The sequence below is a fragment of the Lygodium microphyllum genome, chromosome 6 (genome assembly GCF_053477565.2).
Source record: "Lygodium microphyllum isolate KBCC chromosome 6, Lygodium_microphyllum_v1.1.10, whole genome shotgun sequence".
Lineage (NCBI taxonomy): Eukaryota > Viridiplantae > Streptophyta > Polypodiopsida > Schizaeales > Lygodiaceae > Lygodium > Lygodium microphyllum.
Genome location: NC_141140.1, coordinates 105,040,638 through 105,064,688, shown reverse-complemented (window position 1 = coordinate 105,064,688; position 24,051 = coordinate 105,040,638). Strand labels below are relative to the sequence as shown.

Genomic DNA, 24,051 nt, shown 5'->3' with positions numbered 1-24,051 from the left:
TATGTTTGGTCACTAGTTGACTAAGTGACCCTTCAAAAGAGGGCATTTGAGGAGGTACTTTGTTCACTATCACGAGTGGATGTATTTTCTCTCTCTCTCTAGTGAGCATATCTCTCTCTCGTCCTAGTACTTCTCTCTCCTTGTCCACGTGGGGTGACGTGTGCATAGTCATATTGACAACGAGTCAATGGAACAACATGTGTTAAGTCCACAAACTTATGTGTGGACAATCCCATGCAACCTAGATAACTAGCAAGGGCCTTCAAAGTGCCTACAAGGTAGCATCTAATATGAATCAATCCTAGGGTAAGAGGGAAATATTGTGGCACATAACTTGGTCCCCATTAATTCTAGCCTTTGTGAGCATGAATATAAAGTTTGACCTAGAATAAGCTTCACTACCATCATAGATCTCCATTTGCAAAACAAAATTGAAGTCAATTGATTCATCAAAGGCAAAAATCAAGCCACTGAGCAAATTTGCGTCTTGCAGAAAAGGCTTGTAAAGGTAAATTGTCCCAAGACACAGGAAGAAAAATAAGGGAGCCATAAGGCAAGCAGTAGTTGAACCTTCATCGACCAATCCACATACACCACAAAACTACACTTACCTTCTGTGCAGCTTTAAGAAAATTGTTATTATTGGGCTCCAACTTTCTCAAGCCCCTTACCTTATGATGTCCACACAAGGGGGTGTGCAGTAAAAAAATTCGTTATTACCTTATGATGTCCACACAAGGGGGTGTGCAGTAAAAAAATTCGTTATTACTGGGGGGGGGGGGGGGGGGGGGGGGGGGCCCAACTTTGCCTTGGAGTGTCCACATAACTTATAAGGGTGTGGGAAAGCAAGAAAAGGAGACTCTATTTGACCTGGTTAAAAGCAGACTCGATTCGATTGTTCAGATTGACCTGGTTTCAAGAGACGGCATCTAGAGTCTAATAAAAGAGCGTTAACAAATCAGAAACAAAAGGGCAATAAATAAATAAATATCAAGGTGACGTGGCAATGGCGGGTGGGATCGGACGAGGCCCAATTAGGGAGACAAATCACGTGGAAGTCCGACGTGGTGCAAGGCAGGCTGGGAGGATGTGCATCCCACGTCATCAATCAAACTGGGTTCCTTTTGCGCTTGTGCTCTCCTGGCCACCTGACATTATGCTTTGCAAAACACATTCACGCACACGCGCGCGCGGATACACACACACACACACACAGACAGAAGAGAGCCGCCTATCATTCCCTCTCCCTCCCCCTCGTCCTCCTTTCCCCTCCCTCTCCTCTGTCTCAGTCCTCTATTCCTCTCCTCTTGCGCCATCGCCATTTTTGCTAACCCTAGCCTCCCCCTCCCTTCCCCCTGCCCGGGCCTCCTCCCCTCCTCCCACTGCCCCGCCCTCCCCTTCCCAACCCTCTCCATCTCCCGGACGCAGCCTCGATCGCACCGCAGCTTGACCTCACCTTAGATCAGATCTGACGCCATCACTCTCGAATGCTCCAGTCGCATTTCGCGCATGTTGATGATCTGTGCTGCCTCTTGATTCAATGGAAATGGCAGCGCCATCGCTTCTCTTCAGATCACATCGGAAGTCTATCGATCTGTTCCCAGGTACAGCTTCTTCTTATCAAACGGTTGTACAAATATCGCTATATTGTGCTACACATTCCATCTGAGAATGCAACAGAGCAATATTTCGATTTCAGTTGAAGCTTTCACTGCTCACGAAGCATCTGCTGATGACAACCAGGTCATGGGAGAAAGAAACGGTGTCTAATTGCTCTATGATCTCACTCCTTCGAAGACATCTGGCTTAGCAGCTCTATTAGCACTAGCGCTGGTCCAGAATATGGATAAGCTCATGGAGGAGCGAGAGATATTTGATAATTCTCGTTTCGATACACGGAAGGTTATTCTGGAAGATGTTGAGGATAATCTAGGAGCTCTGGATATGTCCTGTGATGATCCTTCAACGCCCCACACAGGCCCAACAGTACAGGAAGAAATCCCTCCATCCAACGAGACTAGGCAGAAAGTAGCTGCTGCCAAGCAGTACATAGAGAACCATTACAAGGCACAGATGAAGAATATGCAGGAAAGGCGAGAAAGGTACTCCTTTTACACTTTTTTATCTCGGTCTTGTTATTCTTGTTCCACGTGATCTTCGTATGTGAGGAATGTTCCGTGAAATGAGCTGCTTGTTGCTCATGGCCTTATCTCAGTGTGTTCCAACTGATTCAGTACGTCTGAGGGCTTCAGAATGTGTCTTTGTGCTAAGGTTATCATCTGGTGCAAACCTCTTCTGAACGAGGTGCAGCACCTAGCCAATGGGATTCCTTACTAGTTTAAACCATCCTGACATAGGGATTGTATAAAATCTTCCCTTTGAAATATTCTTGTGTGTCATCTCTAAGTCTCAGTATACAAAGACTTAGTGGACATTGGCTTACTCTCAGCGCAACAATCCAACATCTCTTATGCACACACACACACACACACACACGTGCGCGCGTGGGCAAGGAGGGAAGGGAAGGTGGAGAGAGAAGAAAGAGGTAAATCTATATTCATGATGTCAAAAGGCCAAAGTGACTTGTGAGACCCAAAATGTCACATGTCCCATGAATAATTACCTTCATAAGGTGATTCAAGGGCATGTGTGCATGCCCTACTCGTACACATGCATGAAGCTCAGTTGGTAGATTGAACATGCGGTGAGTAGAACTTAGAAGGTCTAATCTCTTTTTGTGAGTTGATTATTTCGTGGCTTACAACTAGCGTAATATATGAGAGAGAGAGAGAGAGAGAGAGAGAGAGAGAGAGAGAGAGAGAGAGAGAGGCAAATGATAATTACTTATGATAGTACAAATCTAGGGCCTTAATATAGAGGCCAAGGTACACATTCAAATCTTTTGACTCTTATTAAATGCTTGGTGGTGTAGGAGATGTTTGCATCTACACACACACACACACACACTCTCTCTCTCTCTCTCTCTCTCTCTCTCTCAACCCGAGTCATGGATGGCTGAACTTGTGACATTAAATAATAAAGAAAATGGGAAGGATCAAGGTCTTACCTCACAAAAGGTAGTGTTTAGTCTCGCACTATTTTACTAACAAGCTTAGGGACTTGGAAGTTTGGGCATGATATGCATGTGCATGGCGCAGAGGTTGGTCAGAGGGTAGCATGGTGTAGAGGCATAGTACATGAGCAAGGGCTGAAAACCTAAATATGGCTTTTACTCAACTCAAAGGCCATGGAAATTGGAGATTGAGTAGTGGGCTATGGAGGATGAAGCTCCATACATCTCTGTCTCACACACATATAGAGCTTCCAAGAGATGGAAGCAAAGGATAATCACTTAACCTTTGATATGATAGTACTAAGCTAGGGCTTCAATATAGGCCAAAGTACACATCCAAGCCTTTGATCCTTACTAAATGCTTGAAGGTGTTCACACGCACACATGTAACACATGAATGTGTGTTCACAATGGAGGATGATAAATAACTAACATTCTTGTTTGAGTCGATAGTCCAACTGGATGTCAATGGCCTACCTCAGTGCTGTTCAGGATTAACAAACTAAAAGATCATGAAATTTGTTTTGTGTGGATCCTTGGGAAAGCCTGCAGCTTTGTATCTTGATTCTTTTTAAATCAACAATGTGCACAAGTGTGCACTTATTCACATCTGTATGATAGGAATGCTATCTTGTTATTTCCCCTTCACATTTGATGGAACATCTGCGATTCTACTGTTCATCCTTGATGTCTTGTATGGGATCCTCGGCAGTCAGAATTCTTACTGCCCTATCTCTGACTGTATCCAGCTGTTTTGTAATTGTAGGATTTAGCAAAAATTTGCAGAGACAGATGTGAGGGCACCCGACTTGAACAGCAGCAACATGCTGCTTTTGGCTTTAGAGTGCATTAGCAAAAAAAGCTATAGTTATTTTCTGACTTGTACGATTGTTTTTTCTGGTGCTTTTTAAATTGGATGGGGGAGTTGTAGTTTGTTTTTAGCTTGTTGCACTGACCAATTTGATCTGTCTAAAACTTTGCTCTTATTGCCTAAGTCATAACATGCTTGCCAAAGATTTACAATCCTCTTTGAGAGTCTGATGTTACTTGTCTGAACTTCTCTCAGGAGGTGGACTTTGGAGCGAAGGCTAAAGGATGCCTCTGTATCAGAAGAGGATCATCAGTTCCTCATGAAAGACCTTGAAAGGAAAGAAACTGAAAACATGCGACTGCAGAGGCAGAAACTCTGTGTAGATGATTTTGAGCCTTTAACTATCATAGGCAGAGGAGCCTTTGGCGAGGTACATTCTTAAGAGTTTCCGGCTTGCATAAACTTGAACATGCCTCTGGTCTCTGTTGAAAATGCATTTTTACCATGGCAAGGGTTGTTCATCACCATCAATGTCTCTTAGGTATGCATTTTGTTGCAGCATCCAGTTTGTGGGGGAAAAGCTATCTTCAACGAGAACAATACTGCCTTATACTTGATGGAATGATGCTGCTTATTTATACTATGTTGTATGCAATTATCAGTAGTCAGTTTTCACATGGTTGGTTCTTGTGTGTGTGGGTGTGCACTTGTGTGCATAGAGGATAAATAGGTAGGTAGGAGATAAGTAATTGGGAAAATGAATGAGGGCTATATGAACATTCAAAGGATAAAATTCAAAACCTGACCTTGTAGTGATGAATTAGAAGTAATTAATGAAAAATAATGCTTGAGACTTCCATTGTTGGGTTCTTCAATGTGTAGCAGAGAAAGTAGCTTGCTGGGGCAAGAGATGAGACCAAGAGTTAGGCAATGTAAAATGCAGCTGGTGGTGTTGCAGCTAGCTACCCTGTTGTACAGGCCAAGGGGGCTGGCTGGTCTGTAAGTGCGGCATGTGAAGGAGAGAGCAGCTGAAGCAATATCATTTTTTCCTCTTGGCCATGTGTTGACTCTATTGGCCAGCATGAACTCTGGCTTTGGGGTTTCATCCAGATAAAATGGAGAGATCTATTGAAAAATGGGAGCATCCACAACCATATTATTGCTGATTGCATGGAAAATTGAGCTTGGAAACTGTGCCAAGTGACCAGTAGTTGTAGGTCATGTATGTAGGGGAGGTGCCACAGGTTTTGGAACCATTTTGTTTCTTGCTTGCACATGGATGTTTATTTCTGTTTTATGGTTTTCCATCTCATTGATTGATGTAGTTTGGGATGATCCTAGCTCTGGGATAAAAGCTCGACTTTATGTATGTATATATGTGTTTAACATTTGTGTATGTGTATGTATGATATATGTACTATGTACACAGATATCTACATGCATATGACTCTTTAGCCTCATCATTGATGATGTTATCCATACCCTGGGTTTAAGTCAATGCCAAAAGAGCCATGACATCATTGATAACATTATCCATACATGAGATTTGAGCCGATGTAAGATGGTAAGGCATAGGGTGTTAAAAGTCTCACTCTACTATCACAACTTGCTTAACAAGAGCAAGGAATTGAAAGTATGTGGAGACATTAGGTTGAAAAGGGGTATGTGCCCTTCTTTTAGAATATCTTCCCTCACGTGAGGGGAATTCAAATTTGGAACACCTAACTCACAAGTTTACACATGTTTGGTCTATTCCCCGGAAAGATACATGAATCTTGTAGTTCCAATCTTCTTCCAGGTTTTCGGTTGGCATGGCTGTTTAACTTCTTTATGCAAGAATTTTTGAGGTCGAAAGTGCAGTGATATAGTCATTTTGATTGCACTTAAATCAACTCAAAGTTGAAAAAACATAAGAGGAAAGATTTGGATAGTAGGGCTTATCATTAGAAAATCATGAACTCACTTAACATAGTATGTAGGGAATTTCTTGTCAAAATTCTCAATCAATGCTAGGAAGCAAAACTTAATATTTTTATGGTAGCACAAACTCAAGAAAGGTTCTTTCTGATTTTGGAAAAGGCTCTTGAGACTCGTACTCACTCCAATGCCATTGAATAACGATACGTATAGATTGTTGATGAGATGCTGCTCTTAAGTGGGCCAGTGTGCCAAACGTGGGGTGCCTAAGACAAAAGTACTGTGGGACCAAAATGCAGTTGGACAAAGTATCTCCAAATCTTCTTGGTGATATTTTTGAAATGGGATGGAAATGAGAATCCAAATGAAGCTAAAAGCCTGCACTCTGAATGTGGGGCAAGAAGTGCTTATCTAGATGTTGAAGCGACACCTCTCTTAGTGACATTTTCAAAACAAAATGGAAATGCGAACCTAAATGTGTTAGCAGAGTATATGTCTTGGGTGCTAGAGTGCCGATTGTGGGTGCTGGAACCTCCAGTCAGAGTGCATTCTGTTTCAGAGTCAAGTGCATTAAATGTGGCTGACTGGTATTTTTGGCCACATTAAATACTGGCCGACTGGTCATTATTGTTTTAATTTTCCTGCCTATTTTTAGGCTGCTCCCCTCCTGTCATTCATTCATCAGATTCTCAGCACACTACTTCTGTTGGAGAGAGGAAGACTACTGCACTTTGTTGGCTGTCCTCAACGGTCAACCCATACCATTGTACTGCTCTTGAAGCTTGGTATATGGTTTCATTTCTCAAGTCAATTCTTTCTAAGTTCGTTGTGTTCTTGCTATTCTTTTCTACTCATTGTGTTTACAAGATATTTATCAGCATCGTCTCTGTGCTTTCATTGCTCCTTTCTTAACATGGTATTAGAGCTCGTGTCTCTTGGTTTTGCTGGTGGTGGTTGTAGACTGTTTTCAGGTTTGAAGTGCATAGACTACTCCAGAAACTTGCATTTGCTGGTGTCCTAATCACATGCTTGAGCTATGGTTCCTACAGCTGGGGAGCAGTTTTCAGCCACTAGGCGGCGTGTTCCATTGTGGATTTTTGCTGCCAACTCTGCACTTTGACTGATCAGCTTGTGTTTTTGCCTAGACAGCTGCTGTTATGGCTTCTGCTGTTGACAATTTGTAGGTTCCTTTTTTTTTGGGGTGGGTAGGTCTGATCATTCTCAGCTGGTGTTTTCATCCAGTTCGACACATGGTGGTTGTCATGCTTCTATCATTATACTTTTCACATTCGTTCCTATCTTTGTGTTCTTTGAAAATTGAATTGTTTTGCTTGAACAATTGAACTCTTGGTGTTGGGCTGTTCATTCCAAAGTGCCTCTCTCTCTCTCTCTCTCATATCCCTTATCTTTATCCTCTTTGCATCTCATCTAAATGGCTCCTCCATGTTGCAACACTGATAAGCTTAAGGTACCTAACTATCTCACTTGGAGTATTGTTGTGAAAGCTTGGTTTGTATAGAAGTGACTTTGGTATATCGTTTTAGAATCAACCTTGCATCCTTGGAAGCCCTCTCCTATTCTAGCTAATTAGGATGAAGAAAACTACTGGGAAGCAATTCTTACTTGGAACAATATTCAGCTCTCCTTTGGTGTATCTCAAAGGAAGTATTATCGGCGGTTACCTCCTACAAGACATCCCAGAGGTGTGGGAGAAGCTTTTATATTATGAATAGTTGCCATAGTTGGGCTTGATCAAACCATTATTTTAAGGCTTGTATGTACACAAGGCCAATTTGTTGATGTTATTTTCAGTTTTGTAAATCTCTTAATCTATAAATCGTAACTTTATGGTTGCTATAGCTTCACACTATGCCTAAGACCATAAGATCATAAGTGTTGATAGAAATCTATCTAATTTCATAAATAGGCTTATGCCAATAGGTGGGCACATGGTTTCAACCAACCATTAGTAATAAGCCAAGGCCTAAACAACCTACAATTATGATCCAACTCGTATAATAGGCGGAATTGACATTAAGTCGGGATTAGTCATACATGACAAAGTGCGCATAGTGCTATGGTTAGTTATTACAGACCATTAGGTTTGAGGCAATTAATATGACTCATTTATTTCTTCTTAGGGTGACAGATATATGATTAGCTTCACAACTTACAGTATACTCTTCTTGAAGCATGTCTTGTGGGGAGTGTTCTCTACAAGCTATTTTGAAAGTTTGATGATGTGGTTAATGCCTTACAAGCTCATACGTAATTTTGATCATTTGACCTTTATGTTGCTTGAGTATGGGGCTTCCTTGCATTTATAGGCAAGGCTACCATCTTAGTTTGGTGGCTTTTAGGATGGTTTTGTTGCTCTAGAGGGGTGTGGCGAGTATTAGAAGGAAAGTCAATGCTACCATTGTGATAAGACAGGGTATCTACAAAAGGATTGCAAGAAACTAGCAGCCTTGCAGAAAAAGAAGAAGAAGAATTGTTAGGGGCTTCTTTGACGAGTCATCCTCCTCAGACTTAGACTTAGACTTAGACTTAGACTTTGGCCAGGCAGCGAAAACCCTATTGGTGTTGACATCCCTCATGATGCTCTAGTGCCAGAGGGGGAGTGCGAGGTTGTGCTGGTGGGGCATCCAAGCCTCATCCTTATGCAAGTATGGTTGATGCAAATTGTGGCTTTCCACAACATCTAAGTGTGGAAGGTCCAAGTCATATAGTTGATTTGCCTTTCAAGTTTGTGGTGGGATGTTTGATAGAGCGCAGTCTTTGAGCTTAGTCTATCCTCACATGAGGGTACACTTTTGATGGTCTGGTCAAAGGCAGTTAATCCATGGTCATGATGTGCTTTTCGCAAAGTTGGTTTGTGGTGATAGGCATCAAGGTTCAACTATATCTACTCTCCATGGTCAAGGATTGGTATGATTGATATCAACATCATTGTGGCGCCTTTGTGGTGGCTGATCAATCATCACCCACTGCTTAGGTAATCCATGGTCTTATCTAATTGTGTATGTACTATGATGAGTCCTTAATCATTGTTTATTTTGTTGTATTTATCACCCATGATTTGAGAGACAGTGTTAGTAGAGTACATATCTTGGGTGCTAGAGTGCTTATCCTAGATGCCAAAACATCTAGTTAGAGTGCATTTCGTCTTTGAGTCAAGTGCATTAAATGTGGGTGACTTGAATTTTTAGCCACATTAAATGTTTGACGATTGTTCAATAATTGTTGTATTCTTTGTGCCTATTTATAGGTTGCTCCCCTCCTCCTCATTCATTCATCATTTACTCAGCACATTGCTTCCATTGGAGAGAGGAGATTGCTACGTATTGTGTTGGTTGTCCTTAGCGTGTACCATTATACTACTCTTGAGCCTTGGTATATGAGAACAAGCCTAGCCCTTTTGAGTTCTTTATGTTCTTGTTGTTCTTTTTTGTTCATTGTGTTTGCATTAGATCTATGAGCACCATCTCTTTGCTCTTATTGTTATGCACCTTTCTAACAAAATGAAGCTAACATGTATGCCATGAATATGGGACAAGAAACACCTTTTCTTGAATCCTTATGGTGCCGATTCTACAAGGAAGATTATAAAACAATAATATTCTTAAATTAGATCCACAAAAATAAATCTTATTTTATAGAAAAAAACTAAATTTCTTTCCATAGTAGAGCCTTGATGAAGACATCAATGACATCGTCTACCCATACCTTGTGTGGCTTCCTCCATGCAAGTAAGTTGTGGTTGAATACATGATCCAAATATACAACACTTTTTGGCTCATTAGTTTTATCCATCAATTGTTTGACATTAATTGATCATTTCACATCCATCAAGTGTTTCTCCTTTTGTTTCTGTCTACAATTTATTGAATTTATAGTAGTTGTGTACTCACAGTCTTTAGGTATGTGTAATGTGCTCAATTGAGGACCCCTTAGCGGCATGATTTAGTGGTCTATTGAGAAACTTTTCCTAAGTGACACTACCCAATACTCCTTAGAATAACACAGGGCTTGTTGCTTAGGCTCTTTCGAGTCCACTTCGCAATGGAAGGTTACAACTGTAATCTATAAGGATCGACTTGAATCTGGGTTCCTAATTCCGCACTAAGGTCACCTAATAGCTTAACTAGTGTTGGTCCTTAAGTCACTGTATTCACAAGTTAACTCAAACCGAAGCAGATCAATACCACACTTGGTTCATAGCGAGTGAGAAGTGAGGGGGAGTGATAATCGTTGACTCTCTACCATAGGGCATAGTCTAGACTCTGTTTTCCTAAAACGGCATTCGTTGGGGTTTAAGATAATATACTAAGCATTTATGCATTTTGGTCTCCTCCTAAATCTAGCGCCTTGAAGGAAAACGCTTGGCTCATTGTGACCACCCATCCGTAAGACGGATCCATCAAGGATCTTCTTCTCTTGCTTTCCTCGGGGGTTTATTTTAGTTGTTTAATTATTCTAATACATTTATGTTTGACATTCAAAGACAACTTTCTTAATTAACCATTAACATTGGTTCCTTTACGTAAATTATGGTCACATATACAAAGGTAATGCCAAACAATCCTTTGAAAGCATTGCCAAAACAACGTATTTTTATCTTGCACTTTCTCCAAGGTACAATGTGAACCTAGCATCCCATTTCTTAATTGAGAACTCGTGTCCAATCTTAGGTATACGATCCACCAATCCTTCCTTATCTAGCATCTAGCTTTCCAAGAAGTCCATCATGGGTTTAAAGTTGCATTGGTACTACGTATGGATTGGTTCATTCTATATGGTTCATACTATATCGTACCATACGGTATGTATCCATACCAATTCGTATAAAAAAATTGATTATTTTTTTCCCATGAAGACTGGACCCTACAATATCTTTCAACTTCCAAGCCTTATGTTTATTTCTATTATTAAGTTGAAGCCTCTCTCACACTCTCTCCCAACTTGCAAGATGAATACGCAATTCCAAGCCTCTCTCTCTCTCTCTCTCTCTCTCTCTCTCTCCCCCCCCCCTCTCTTTGTCTCTCTCTTCCCTCTTTCCTCCTAAACTACCAAGCGCCTCTCTCTCTCACACACAAAAGAATGAAGAGTCTCTCTGTCTCCACCCTACACTTTGCTTTTTTTTAATGATGTATGATGTATTAGGTATACACTCCTATTTCTCTACTTGTAGCACATTGTGCACGTTGTGCATCAGATTTTACCTTGTTTTCCTTATGTATTCATGTTATTAACTTAGCGACATTACCATTTTAGCTCTAAATATGTGCTCTATCATTTGTATTCCAAAATAACCAAGGCATTTTTTAATTACTAATAGTGTACCGTACCTTATAAAATCTTTAGGTACCAATTAGTATCATATTTTGTCGTACCGTACTGCATCATATCTTTCATACCTGATAACCCTATGTGGGTCCCGTAGGGGTTGGGAGTTCTTAGGAGCATAAGGGGTTTACTAGCTAGGGCCCCTCTGGCACTCTAGGGTCAGTTTTAACCTCTAGTGCGGTTAAACAGTTCCTTGGCGAAGGGCTTCTACCACTAACCTTGGGGGAGGTTTAGTGTGTAAGCATATATGTGTCTACGAGGACACAAGAACTTTTGTGCAAATACAATCAAGCAATTGGCTTATCAACAACAACTAGGAAAACATTTCTTTTTCGTAATATCATTTTAAACAATCTCTTTGAATATTCCATAAAACTCAACCTATCTTAAAAAGATAAATTCAACAACCTAAACAATCTCTCCACTCCCCTCACACCCCTTCAGGAGGACATTGCGGTTCGTGGTTTGTGGCTGTCTTCATCATCTTCCTTGTGCTACGGTACCCTTGTTCCCGTGTATCACATTCATTCCATTCATCGGAGTTTCTTCTCTCTTCTCTTCTCTTCTCTTCTCAGTGTTTGCCGAGTTCACTCTGTGTTCCTCCTTGCAAACCCTACTGTCTCACTGGTATGCCATCTTTTGACATGGTATCAAAGCTGGATCTGCTCAAACATTGGCAAAGATTTTCCACTCCAACGAAGGCAAAGACCGGTAGCAGGTTTAGCATTCACTTCTCTTCTTCTTCCGCTACATCATCATCCTAACCGGTGGCTGCTCCCTCTTGCGTTTGTTGTTTTCCAGCTTGCATTCAAGGCTGCTGCTGCCATCTCCACCTCCTTGCTGTGGGCGGCTCAGCAAGACTGTTGGCGGTTGTTCTCTACTGCTGGCAGGGCAGCTCCTCCCTGTTGCTGGCGGTTGCTCTTTGCAACTTGGTTGCTGTTTTTCTCTCTTCTCAGCTTGTCGCAGTAGATTTTCTCTCTCCCTGGTGTCGCTGCTGTTTTTTTCTCTCCTCCATCTGTCGCAACAGATTTTCTCTCTCCACTGCGTGTGTTTGCTGTTTTCTCTATCTTGCAGCCTTCGTTTTTAGTCTTTCCCTCTCCTCACCTGCGTTTTTTCATTGGTTGCAACCTTACTACTAGTTGCATCCTCCTCCCATTGGCAGCTCACTTCCAGCCCTTCCACTTCCCTCCCAGCCCTTGAGGCGGACATTGCAGTTCATGGTTTGTGGCTGATCTCTTTCTTCTTCAGCAAGGCACACTGGTAGCCATGGCTTCTTTACCAACAGATGACCAGACTATTGGGTGCTCCTACTGTGGCATCATCGGATACACCACCGATGCTTGCCGACTTCGACCTTTGCTCCCCACCCCTCGGAGTATATGCGTCTTCCACCAGACACTTCTTGTGCCACCTTCCCTTTTTGGGCCATAGAGATCGTTCTACATCGGCTATCAGAGTACCATGCTCAAGGCAATAAGGTGCATCCAATGGGCACTCAGTTCTTTTGAGCACATGGAGGATCGATTGGCACTATGACCTCGTGGAGATCGTTGCAATGCCAATGACAGTCTTCTCCCACCTATTTTTGTGTATAGTGGCTACCACGGTCCGCGGTTTTGTAGTCCGCTCCATTGAGAGAGAATGATTGTTTGATACCATCTCCTCGTCAGTTCGCTCCTTCGAGAGACAGTGGTTGCTTGACTACTTCCTCTTCTTTGGCTTCTTGGTCGGCTCCATTGAGAAGAAGCGATTGTTGCTTACTCATTGCTCAGTCTGAGTTGCACCCTTAACCCTCGTCTACTCAGGTTCGAGAGGCTATCTCTGGGAGTTCTTCACCACCCCAAATACCTTCTTCAGCATGATCGACGACACTTTCTTCATTCTCAAACATTTTGGAGTTCGTCATCCATGAGTTTTTGGATTCCCTATCTACCTCAGAGGGGGATGATATTTCTTTGCCCTCCGAGGGGGCATCTACATCTACTACAACTTCAAAGGGGGTTCATATTCCTCTAGTTTCAAAGGGTGTCCCCACCCACCGTTCAATCCTTCGCACACTGTGGCGGAGGCCTTTCACCTTCTTCTTCTACCCTTAGATGGGGTAGCTTCCTTCCCGCGGTCATCTCACCTATTGATACCTAGGATCTTGAGGATCTACCTAGATCGGGACCTTGGAGGTTTAGCCACGACTTGGTAACAAGGCCTTCGTATTCATTCTTGGATGGATGCACGGAGCTAGTGGCTTCTCTCCTGAGGTTGAGTTTCGGGTTCTCCAGTTCACTCTGTCTACTATTCTTTACTGCAGGTTACCTTTCATGTGGAAATCTTGGATCTTAGGGATCCTCTATATCTTTTTTCTCCTCTTCTTTCTTGCATGGAACTGATCGAGTGAGCGTTCATTGAAGTAAAGGTTAAGCATGGAAATGGAATGAAGAAAAATTGTGTAAAGACTATGTATAATAAAGTGTTGAGTCATATAGGAAAATAGCTTGCAACATAAAAAAAGAATTAGAGACATATTATGTTTACACGTGACTTAAGTATTGGAAGAGTGGTATGCATCACTTTATACCTTTGCACTCTTAAGGATGAATAAGTTATTGGGAATTGTATCTTCTTTTACAAAGCATCCAAAAAAAAGATGTTTGGGTTGTTGAATTTGTCTTTTTAAGAAAGATTGATTTTTATGGAATATTCAAAGAGATTTTTTGAAATGATATTATGAAAAAAGAAATGTTTTCCTAGTTGTTATTGATAAGTTGATTGCTTGATTGTATTTAAATATATAGTTATGTACTAAACCTCCCCTAAGGTTAGTGGAAGGAGCCCTTCACCAAGGGGCTGTTTGACCGTGCTAGAGGTTAAGACTTACCTTGGATGCAAGAGGTCTCTGTATAGGAAACCCATGGGTAGGAGGAGGTGAGGGCGCCAAGAGGGCTCTAGTAGACCCCCTATGCTTCTAGGAACCGCCCACCCAACTCTTGTGTAACATAGGATGGGCTTCCTAAAAGGCCTTGATGCTAGATAAGGGTGAATTGGTGGAGCATGTGCCTAAGATTGGACATGAGTCTCGGATTAAGGGCTAGAATGCCGGGTTGGCATTGTACCTTGGAGAAGGCGCGGAATAAAAATACATTGTTTTGCAGGTGCTTTCAAAGGAGTGTTTGACATTGTCTTTGTGTATGTGGCCATAATTTATGCGAAGAAACAAGTGTTAATGGTTAATTAAGGAAGCTGTCTTTGTATGCCAAACGTAAATGTGTTAGGATAATTGAATAACTAAAACAAATCGTTGAGAAAAGTGAAAGAGCAAGATCCTCGATGGATTTGTCTTACTGATAGGTGGTCTTGGTGAGCTCAGAGTTTTCCTTCAAGATGCTAGTTTTAGGAGGAGGTTGAAATGCACAATTGCTCAATGTGTGGTCTTAGACCCGGATCAATGCTGTTTTAGGGGAACGGAGTCGAGACTATACCCTACAGTAGAGGGGTCAACGTGTATCACTTGCCCTTGGTTTTTCACTCACTATGAAGCGGCATTGATTTGCTTCGATTTGGGTTGACTTGTGAATGCATTGGCTTGAGGACTCTGATGCTAGTTAAACTGTTAGGTGACTTTAGTGTACAATGAGGAAGCCAAATTCAGGTTGATCGTTACGGGTTATGGGTGGAACCTTCCGCTGTGAAGTGAACTCCAAAGAGCCTAATCAACAAACTCTGTGTTATTCTTGTTAGCCTGCTCTTATTCAGTCTCAGTCTGTCATCTCCTGGTTGTGAGCTCCTGTTAGAGTCTGACAGGAGACAGAGGAGCTCTGTCAGTGTGTTTTTAGGCTGCTTTAGTCAGCATGCAGCCTTGGGCATTTTACAGCCCAATCTGGGCTGTTTCTGGGCTGACTGCCCATTATTTTGGGCAGTCGGACCAGATCTGGCCATAGTCGGCCAGATCTGGCTGGTCGGCCAAATCTGGCCAGGTCGGCCAGTTTGGCTGGTCGGCCAGTTTGCTGGCTGGGGGCTATTTATAGCAGCCCCCCCAGTCAGTCCATTCATTCACTCTCTGCAGGTACAGCACTGCTTCCTCCGTCTCCGTCTCCGGCATTGGTGCTGCCTCTGCTTCCAGTCTGTCCTGGTTCCCTCACTGACGCTCCGAGCTGCGTGCAGGGATTGTTCTGTCCATTCCAGTGTATTCAGCATTCATCTCAGTCAGTGCAGACTTTCTTCCTTCATTCTCTGCTTCCTCTCTCCTCTCCTCTGTGTTCGTGTTCTTCTTTCGCTGCGCACTCTCACAATTCTAAGGAGTACCGAGCAATGCTGCTTAGGAAAAGTTTCTCGATGGACCACTAAATTGTGCTACTGGGGGGTCCTTAGTTAGGTACGTCATAGTATGAATGGTGCTTGTATTTTGTGTTGTCCACATAAGCAAGGCCTAAGTAATTCTAGTAGCTAGGAAATGGTTGGAAAGTCTACTTTTTGTGTGCACTCATGATTTCCAGCTGTTTATGGGTGTGTCTAGTAATGTGGATAGTGGGATCTATGAGATTTGTTTTTGGCTATAGAGAGCTAATAGTGGTGTTGGAAATATGTGTTTTGACTAGTAAGCATAGAAGTGGAAAAAGCCTCGAAATGCCTCATGGAGGTACCTGCAACTTTGAAATGTCTTGGGCCAATTGTGAAACACATTTCTTGTTGTTTGAAATGCAGCCATGTGACATTTTTCTTAAGGCTTCCTTCTTCAATTGGGATTTGGAATGCCAACTAGCAAATTTGTGGAACTGAACATCGTTCAGAGCAACGATAGGCCTACACCTTGCCCACACCCTTTTGCTTTTTCTTTTTTAGAATGTCCCCTCTCCCTTGGCAAGTCTACATATACACTACTATGAAATATGAAACACTGCAAGTCTAGATACACACTATGAAACAAGAAAAGAATTGTTTTGGTTTTGATCCCAAGAAACTTTGCTTGAATTTTATAGTTTCAATCTTCTTCCAAGTTTTCAATTGTGATGGCTTTTTTTGTGTTTAACATCTTTATGAATTTTTTTTGGAGGTGAAAGTGAAGTGATATAATTATTTTTGATTACACTTAAATCAACCCAAAGTTAAAAAACATGAGAGGAAAGATTTGGATAGTAGGGAAGGGGATGATCCAATGCCTTAGCATTAGAAATCGTGAACTCATTGAACATAGTATTTAGGCAATGCCTTGCTAAGATTCTCAATCAATAGGCAAGATTCTTGATTGATGGGCAAAATTCTCTATCAATGCCATGCAAGCAAAATTTATATTTTTTGATGGTGAGCACAAAGTTAAGTAAGGTTCTTCTTTGATTTTTGAAAAGATTTCTTGAGAGTTGGTCATGTAATGATAAAAAAGGCAACATACATGCAAGTCCATGGCATTGAATAATAATAATCTATAGATTGTTGATGGGATGCCACTCATTAAGTGGGCCATTGTGCCAAAAGTGGGATGCCTAGAACAAAGGTAGGTGCGAAAAAAATTCAGTTGAACACAATATCTCTACATCCCCTCGTGGTTACATTTTAGCAATAGGATGGAAACAAGCTTCCAAACGAAGCTTAAAACATGGACTATGAATGTGGAGTAGGAAGTCCTTATCTAAATGTCAGAATGACACCCTTCGAATACTCCTTGGGATATATGCATAATTTTGCAAAACTTGGATTTCAATGGATAAAAACATGATTGAATGTGGGGCAGGAACCACATATCTAAATGTTGAAGTGACATCCCTTTTAGTGACATTTTGAAAACAAAATGGAAATTAGAATCCTAATGAATGTAACATATGTCCAATGAATGTTTGTAAGAAGCATATTTTCTTGAATGCTAAGTAGTACCAACACTACAAGGAAGATAATAAATTCTTTCCACTATAGAGCCTTGATGAGTACATCAATGACATTGTCTATCCATGCCTTGCGTGGTTGCTTCCATGCAAGCAAGACGTGGTTGAACATAGAATACAAGTGTACAACATTCTTGGCTCATTAGTCTCACTCATCAATTGTTTGACATTTACTGAGCGTTTCATATCCATCATTTGCTTCTCCTTTTGTTTATCTGTATAATTTATTGAATTTGTCATGGTTGTGTGCTCGTAGTCTTTGGTATGAATGATGCTTGCATTTTGTATTTTCAAACATAAGGTGTGAGTAGGGTTGGAAAGTCCACTTTCTCTATGCACTTATGACTTCTAGATTTCTTGCCCTGATTGGACTAGCAGGCGTTGCTTGCTTGCTTGTTGACTTGCAACATTGTTTGCCTTGCCTTGTGCATTTGTTGTCTGATCAGGCTGCCTGCCCAACCTGGAACTGTCTATCCATTGGTACTTGTCGTCAAAGATGATTGCTTAGTGAGATCCTTGGATTGATCAGAAGTAGACATTTGGTTTAAAGTCTCGTTTGTGGATTTGATTGTAATCTCAACCTCTTGTGGCCAGATATTTAGTGCATCCTTTGCTTTCCCTTTAGGATCCAGTTTCTTGTATTGAATAGTGACGTAGGGCTGCTGTTTTTTTCTTGTTTTTACTTCGGCAATGTAGGCTCCTTAGATTTGGACACTTCCATGTGGATTGACTCGCTATTGCCTTAGGCTATTGCTTGTTCCGTTGGATGGTTGTGTTTTCACCTTGGTGTTTATCCTTTTGGATTGAGCAACAACATTGGATTGTGATTGTTTTGTTTCCTATCTCAAGTTGGCGGTTTCTTAGACACCTTTGGTTTTGGCATATAGACTGGCAACTACCTTGGACTATTGAACTTTGATAATTGTAGGTTTTGATGTCTTCTTTTGATACACAAGCATTGGCTTTTTGGCTATGGGCTTGTCCTTGGTTTTGATACTTCAGTTGATCGACTTGTTACTTGTAGTATTGCTTTGCATTGAGTTCTAGCTCTTTGGTTCCTTGCTTTGATGAAGCTTTAGTTGGGGTTAGCGGAAATCCTTGTGCGGATGGTTTGAGCAGCTGGATCCATCAATTACTTGCATGGTAGCCCTAAGCAGCAACAGGGCTCTGGGGACCCATTGCAACTTTGAGCTAACTCTTCATTGATACCTATGATTGTGAGCATTTGGTCTTTTGAAGGTCTTTGGTTTAAGTGCAGGGAAGAAGGTGACAAGGACAATACTTTGAACTTAACCAACTCGATCAATTATCACCATGAAACTTAGAAGATAGAGAGAGAGAGAAAAAAAAAGAAAAGAGTTGACACCTTGTTGAGAGGGGAACTGACCCCTTCCTCTTTGTAGGAATTTATTGAAACAAAACCATGAGCAGCAAGTGTCTGAATCATATACAAAAAGGGCTGATTTGTTGCAATTCTGAAATTTGGGATTTTGAAACCCTAATTTTTGCAAACTCTAAGCAGCAAGCTGATTTTCTTCTTTAGTGCTTGGATTAGTTCAAGCTAAGTAAAAAGTGCTTTTTGGATGAGAGAGAGAAAGGAGAGTACAAAGCATGTGTTTGAAATTTTAGCATGAGAGCTTATATCAAAGGAAAAGAGAGATCTCCAATATATAGGTGTGGGGCTTGGGTGCTTAAAAGTGAAAAGTAGAGGCTACAAATGACAAGTGTAGTGACTCTTGTCTCTTTAAAATGACATGTCCTATTTTAGATGCGACATGTCACATTTGTAAAGAAAGAAGCCTCCAAACCTTCGACTCTAAAAATCTCTAAGATGGTTAAGAATTTGAGATAGTTGTTGAAGACAAAATTGTTCCTTACTAAATTCTGGAGCCTTTGTCGCTAACAAAGTTTGCATTTGAGCAACTTTTAAAATTAGTAACCTCTTAAATTTTAGGAGTCACCAAATTTAGCTTCTGGAGAGCTTCATTATATAGGTCCACCAATTCATGGTTTGTTTCTTTGATCATGAGCATCTGGTTTCACTTTTACTCATTATATGGCCTTCTAGTCAATGTGACTATCTGAGTATAAAAGTTTTAGTCATTTAAGTTTTTTGGACAATCTGATCGCTCTCGACTATACTTTTAATTTCTTTTGGGCATCTTGTCAGTGACGACCCAAGTATAATTATAGGGAATTTGGGACATTGACCACCCTTAAATAGAAAGATGAACATTTAATCATATTTTGAAGCACTTAAATAATACAAATCACCTTTCAAAGTACATGAGCATCAAATTAATTTGGAATCATCGAGCCAATATGTCTTTATAACGATTGATATACAAAAGGTTTGTTACATTTGGTGGGCCATTTGTTGTGTGGTTTTGACAGTCTTGGGAGCCGTTGTGTTGCACTTGGTAGCCTTGGTTCTCTCTGCAACCAGCCTTTCTTCTCGGATAGGGTGGTTTAACTTGATTAAGCACTTAATTACAGAAATAAATAAATACACATAAAATCAAATGTACACTTTACCATAAATTTCTTGGATAGTAGACACCCTATTGGCTCCAAAATTGGCGCCCCTTGTGGTATTTCTTTAGCTTTCATTCAATTGGAAGGAGTACAACTTGAGATTCTTCAATCTCCCCCTGCTAATCAATTGCTCTTGCTGTTAGAAATGACCAGCAAGCCTTTTGGGTCATTTGCCCCTTGATTCACCCAGGACTTCTTCTCCAATTCGACCCTTGGCTGGCCAAATGCTACCCCAAATCAATTCGGGATGGGCTGGCTCTTGAAATCCCTTGATAATCTTCAATTATTAGTTGCTGATTTCAGTCTCTTGAGCCTTCAATCACTGGCACGAATCCCAAGGTGGCTGCTAAACCCTAATTTTGTGAAAGTGCGCAACGGAAGAAGAACACGAACACAGAGGAGGAGAGAGAGACAACAGAAAATGAAGGAAGAAAATCTGCACGGACTATAATGAATGTTGAATACAAAATTGTGGACTGATCAGTCCCTGCACGCAGCCCGAAGCGTCAGTGAGGGCACCGGATCAGGTTGATGATGACGGCAGTACCGAAGACGGAGGAAGATGAGGGATTCGGAGTGTGCACCTGCCAAAGGAGAGAAGATGATAATACAACTGACTGCCAAGTGGGAAATGGCTATAAATAGCCAAAAAACCCAAAAACTGGCCGACCTGAAATTTGAGGCTATAAATATGTCCGACCAGCATTTAATGCTGATCCGACCAGCATTTAATGCCGGTAAAAATGCCAGGAATGCTCAGAAAAATCCTGGAAAGGGTGGACAATGTCCGACAGGTGAGGCAGGCTGAAGAATGCAGAAACTGCCCCGGGAAATGCACATAAAATCCCGACTGAAGGAGAAAATGCATTGAAATGCAATAAACTGAGTGCTCTAGAATGAGCTATCTCCTCCGTCAAAACAAGTGATAGACACGTCAGAGCTCCTAAAGTCCTCGTCTGACTAAGATTGAGGCTCACAGGCAGGAGATGACAAGGCATGACAAACATGACTGCTAACACCCCCTCTCAGATCTTGGATGTGGCTGAAGGCCAAGGGAGAAACGGATCCTAGGGTGGCAAGAGGAATGCCAAGGTCAATGAAGTCCGTCGATGTAGACTGCTGCTGAAGGAGCTCCTCACAATCCTGGGAATCCCCCTCTAAAACACTAGGGGCCAGGGAATCCACAGCCGCATCATCGAGATCGTCCCCCTCTGAAAGGGATGGGAGGTACGAGGGAACCATCGGAGGAGAGGGTGGGGGATGGGAAGGAACTTGTGGAATAGAAGGTGCATAAGCGGGAACGGGTGTAGCAATAGACTGCCTCGGAGGACCCTGCATAAAAGAAGGGGAATGGAGCCTATAAAGCCCGCTCTCCTGCCAACCTGTAGATAAGACAGCTCCTGTAAGAGAATCCTCAATAACAACGGCATGCTCGGTGAAGATCACGCGTGTGCCAAGCCTCGTAGGGCCATAAACTGAGAGGAGGGGAAGGCCCAAATCCGGAACATGTAGGGCCTGGGAAAAGGAGCTCGAAGGTCGGTCGGTAAACATAGGCAATGTGCCAACACTACTAATAGGCACCGATAAAATGTCACCAACAGTGACTGAACCCTTTGATGGACGGAGATCCTGTAACAAATCACCTCGGGGAGTCATATGACTCGAAGCACCACTGTCCACTAACCAAGACTGCGCAGAAGACACTGCAGCCACGGAAGAAGGATCCTCCTCCAAAGCATGGATATGAAGGAATAGTGACTCATGGGTAGCAGCTGGTGTAGACGTAGAAGAAGGCTCCGATGTAGATCCACCCTTCGCTCCCGGACGAAGGTGAGGGTACTTCTTCCAACATTTCTCCTTGGGATGTGTCCCTTTCCCACAGTGTGGGCACTTCGGTCTCTCTGAATCTGAGTCAGAGCCTGAAGAACTGTCCTTCTTCTTAGCCTTTGACTTCGTCTTCTTCTTCTTCTGTCCTCCCAAACCTGCAACAAAGGCTCTAGTGGAGTCGGATCTACTAGCACTGACCTCTCTGAGTCGCTCGTCATGCTCCAAGACAAGCGGGGATAGCTCCTCCCATAGAAGCTTCTCACGAGTCCTCGATGTAAGAAGGCTGGTGTAGAAGACATCAAACCGAGGCGATGGCAGCTGAGTCAAAAGAATCATAGCCATGTCTTCAGAAGATATCGTCCGACCAAGGGATGCAAGCTCATCCCTCATATCCTGTAATCTGTTGATGTGGTCCTTCATGGAAGGACTATCATCAATAGCGAGCATCCGCAACTTCTTTTCAAGAGATATCCGGTGGGCAAACGTCTTCTGTTGATAGAGAGACGCGAGCTTTCTCCACACATCTGCTGCAGTCTTCAACCTGTGAACATGAACAAGGACAGAATCCTGCAAACTCAGAAAGAGGAAAGATCTGGCTCTAGAATAAAGCCGATCCCATAAGGCTGCACGATCCATAGATGTCCCATCTGCGGGATCCACCTTAGGCCGGGGAATAGGAACAGAAACAAGCTCCCAAAGATCGAAGGAGTCCAAGATACACTCCACCTTGTAGGACCATAGAGAAAAGTTGGAGCCATCCAATCTGTCCTCTTTGGGCAGCTGAGGAAGTACAGGTACCTGTACAGGGGGTACCAAAGGCTGCATCTTCGGCCCACTGGAAGGGGATCGCCGAGATACATGAATAGAAGGGGGACGGGAAAGAGGAATAGACTTTGGACGACGGTCCTCGTGATAGAAATCACGCCTCTGTTTAGATGAGTGTCGAGACAAAAGCTCGTCATCTGAGTCATCAAAGCCCGTAAACTGATGAGAAGACATCTTCCAATCTGCAAAACACCAAACACCAAAGAAAACTGTGCCGAAGCCGAAGTAGGATCAACAGTCTGGTCACCAACCACCAAAACACAGGCTGTGATAGCCTACAAACACCTGGAGCTGCAAAACGTAAGGATATCTGATGAAGATCACCAGAAAAGAAGCCGCCAGCACCAAAACGCAGCTTGGGAGTGGGTCGGCAGCAGGAGATGAGCCACCAGGAGTGGAAACGACAACCAGATCTGCAAAACGCAGCCTGATGATGTGTCGCCCAGCTGAAAGAGGGGCCGCTTGATGGAAAACGCAAGCAGGAGGAGTCGTTTGATGATGTGGCAGCCTCGGGAGGAGTCGTCCGCAGCAAACGCAAGAAGAATGGCCACTTCGAGGGGCCGCCTGGGCAGTTGGAGATGAGGCGACAGCAGCAGAAGAGGGGTGAGGTATCTCTCCACAAGGTTAGGTCCTCCGTGCTCTCAGTCAGGCTCTGATACCATGTGAAAGTGCGCAACGGAAGAAGAACACGAACACAGAGGAGGAGAGAGAGACAACAGAAAATGAAGGAAGAAAATCTGCACTGACTATAATGAATGCTGAATACAAAATTGTGGATTGATCAGTCCCTGCACGCAGCCCGAAGCGTCAGTGAGGGCACCAGATCAGGCTGATGATGACGGCAGTACCGAAGACGGAGGAAGATGACGGATTTGGAGTGTGCACCTGCCAAAGAAGGAGGGAAGATGATAATACAACTGATTGCCAAGTGGGAAATGGCTATAAATAGCCAAAAAACCCAAAAACTGGCCGACCTGAAATTTGAGGCCATAAATATGTCCGACAGCATTTAATGCTGATCCGACCAGCATTTAATGTTGGTAAAAATGCCAGGAATGCTCAGAAAAATCTTGGAAAGGGTGGACAATGTCCGGCAGGTGAGGCAGGCTGAAGAATGCAGAAACTGCCCCGGGAAATGCACATAAAATCCCGACTGGAGGAGAAAATGCATTGAAATGCAATAAACTGAGTGCTCTAGAATGGGCTACCTCCTCCGTCAAAACAAGTGATAGACACGTCAGAGCTCCTAAAGTCCTCGTCTGACTCAGACTGAGGCTCATAGGCAAGAGATGACAAGGCATGACAAACATGACTGCTAACAAATTTCTGCTGTAAATTAGGGTTTATTGGAGAAATTACAGATCAACCCACCAAAAATGGCTGAGATCTCCTCGGAATGGCTAAGAATTGCTGAGCATGGGCTGAAGGAGATGAGAGAATGCTGTAGAGAGAGAAAATTCTGAGATTTGTCACGAAGAACTGATCAAAATCTGCTGCTGCCCTGCTGTACCAGCCCCAAACGGATGCATCAACAACAATAGGAGTATCAGAGACTGTGATCTTCAAGAGAAAGTGCATCAGCAGCAATTGCGAGCTTCCCAAGGTCAAGAATATGCAATCTCCATTACCAAAATGGTCTCCAATGGTTGGGAAATGGCCCCAAAAGTTGGCAGCAATAGTCCAACACCTCTTTCCAACAGCTCCAAAATGAAAAAATGAGATTTCCCTCTCCCTTCAGCCCTATTTAGCCTTTCCTCCACTTCCATAGGAAAGTTTTGCCAAGTGGTAGCTTTCTTAATCGATTTTCAGCAATTTCCAGCCATTTAATTAATTTTCAGAATTAATTAATT

General features: G+C 42.5%; 1 protein-coding gene across 2 annotated transcripts in view; it reads left to right on the top strand.

Annotated features, from left to right (window-relative positions):
• The first annotated feature begins 1,160 nt into the window (after positions 1-1,160).
• Positions 1,161-24,051, top strand: part of LOC148034901 (uncharacterized) — a 36,813-nt gene continuing 13,922 nt past the window's right edge. For both annotated transcript variants that reach the window (XM_087679850.1, XM_087679852.1), the window contains exons 1-3: positions 1,161-1,604; positions 1,744-2,102; positions 4,140-4,314. In XM_087679850.1, the coding sequence (XP_087535976.1) occupies positions 1,843-2,102; positions 4,140-4,314 (435 nt within the window). In that variant the 5' untranslated portion in view covers positions 1,161-1,604; positions 1,744-1,842. The remainder of the gene's footprint in view (positions 1,605-1,743; positions 2,103-4,139; positions 4,315-24,051) is intronic.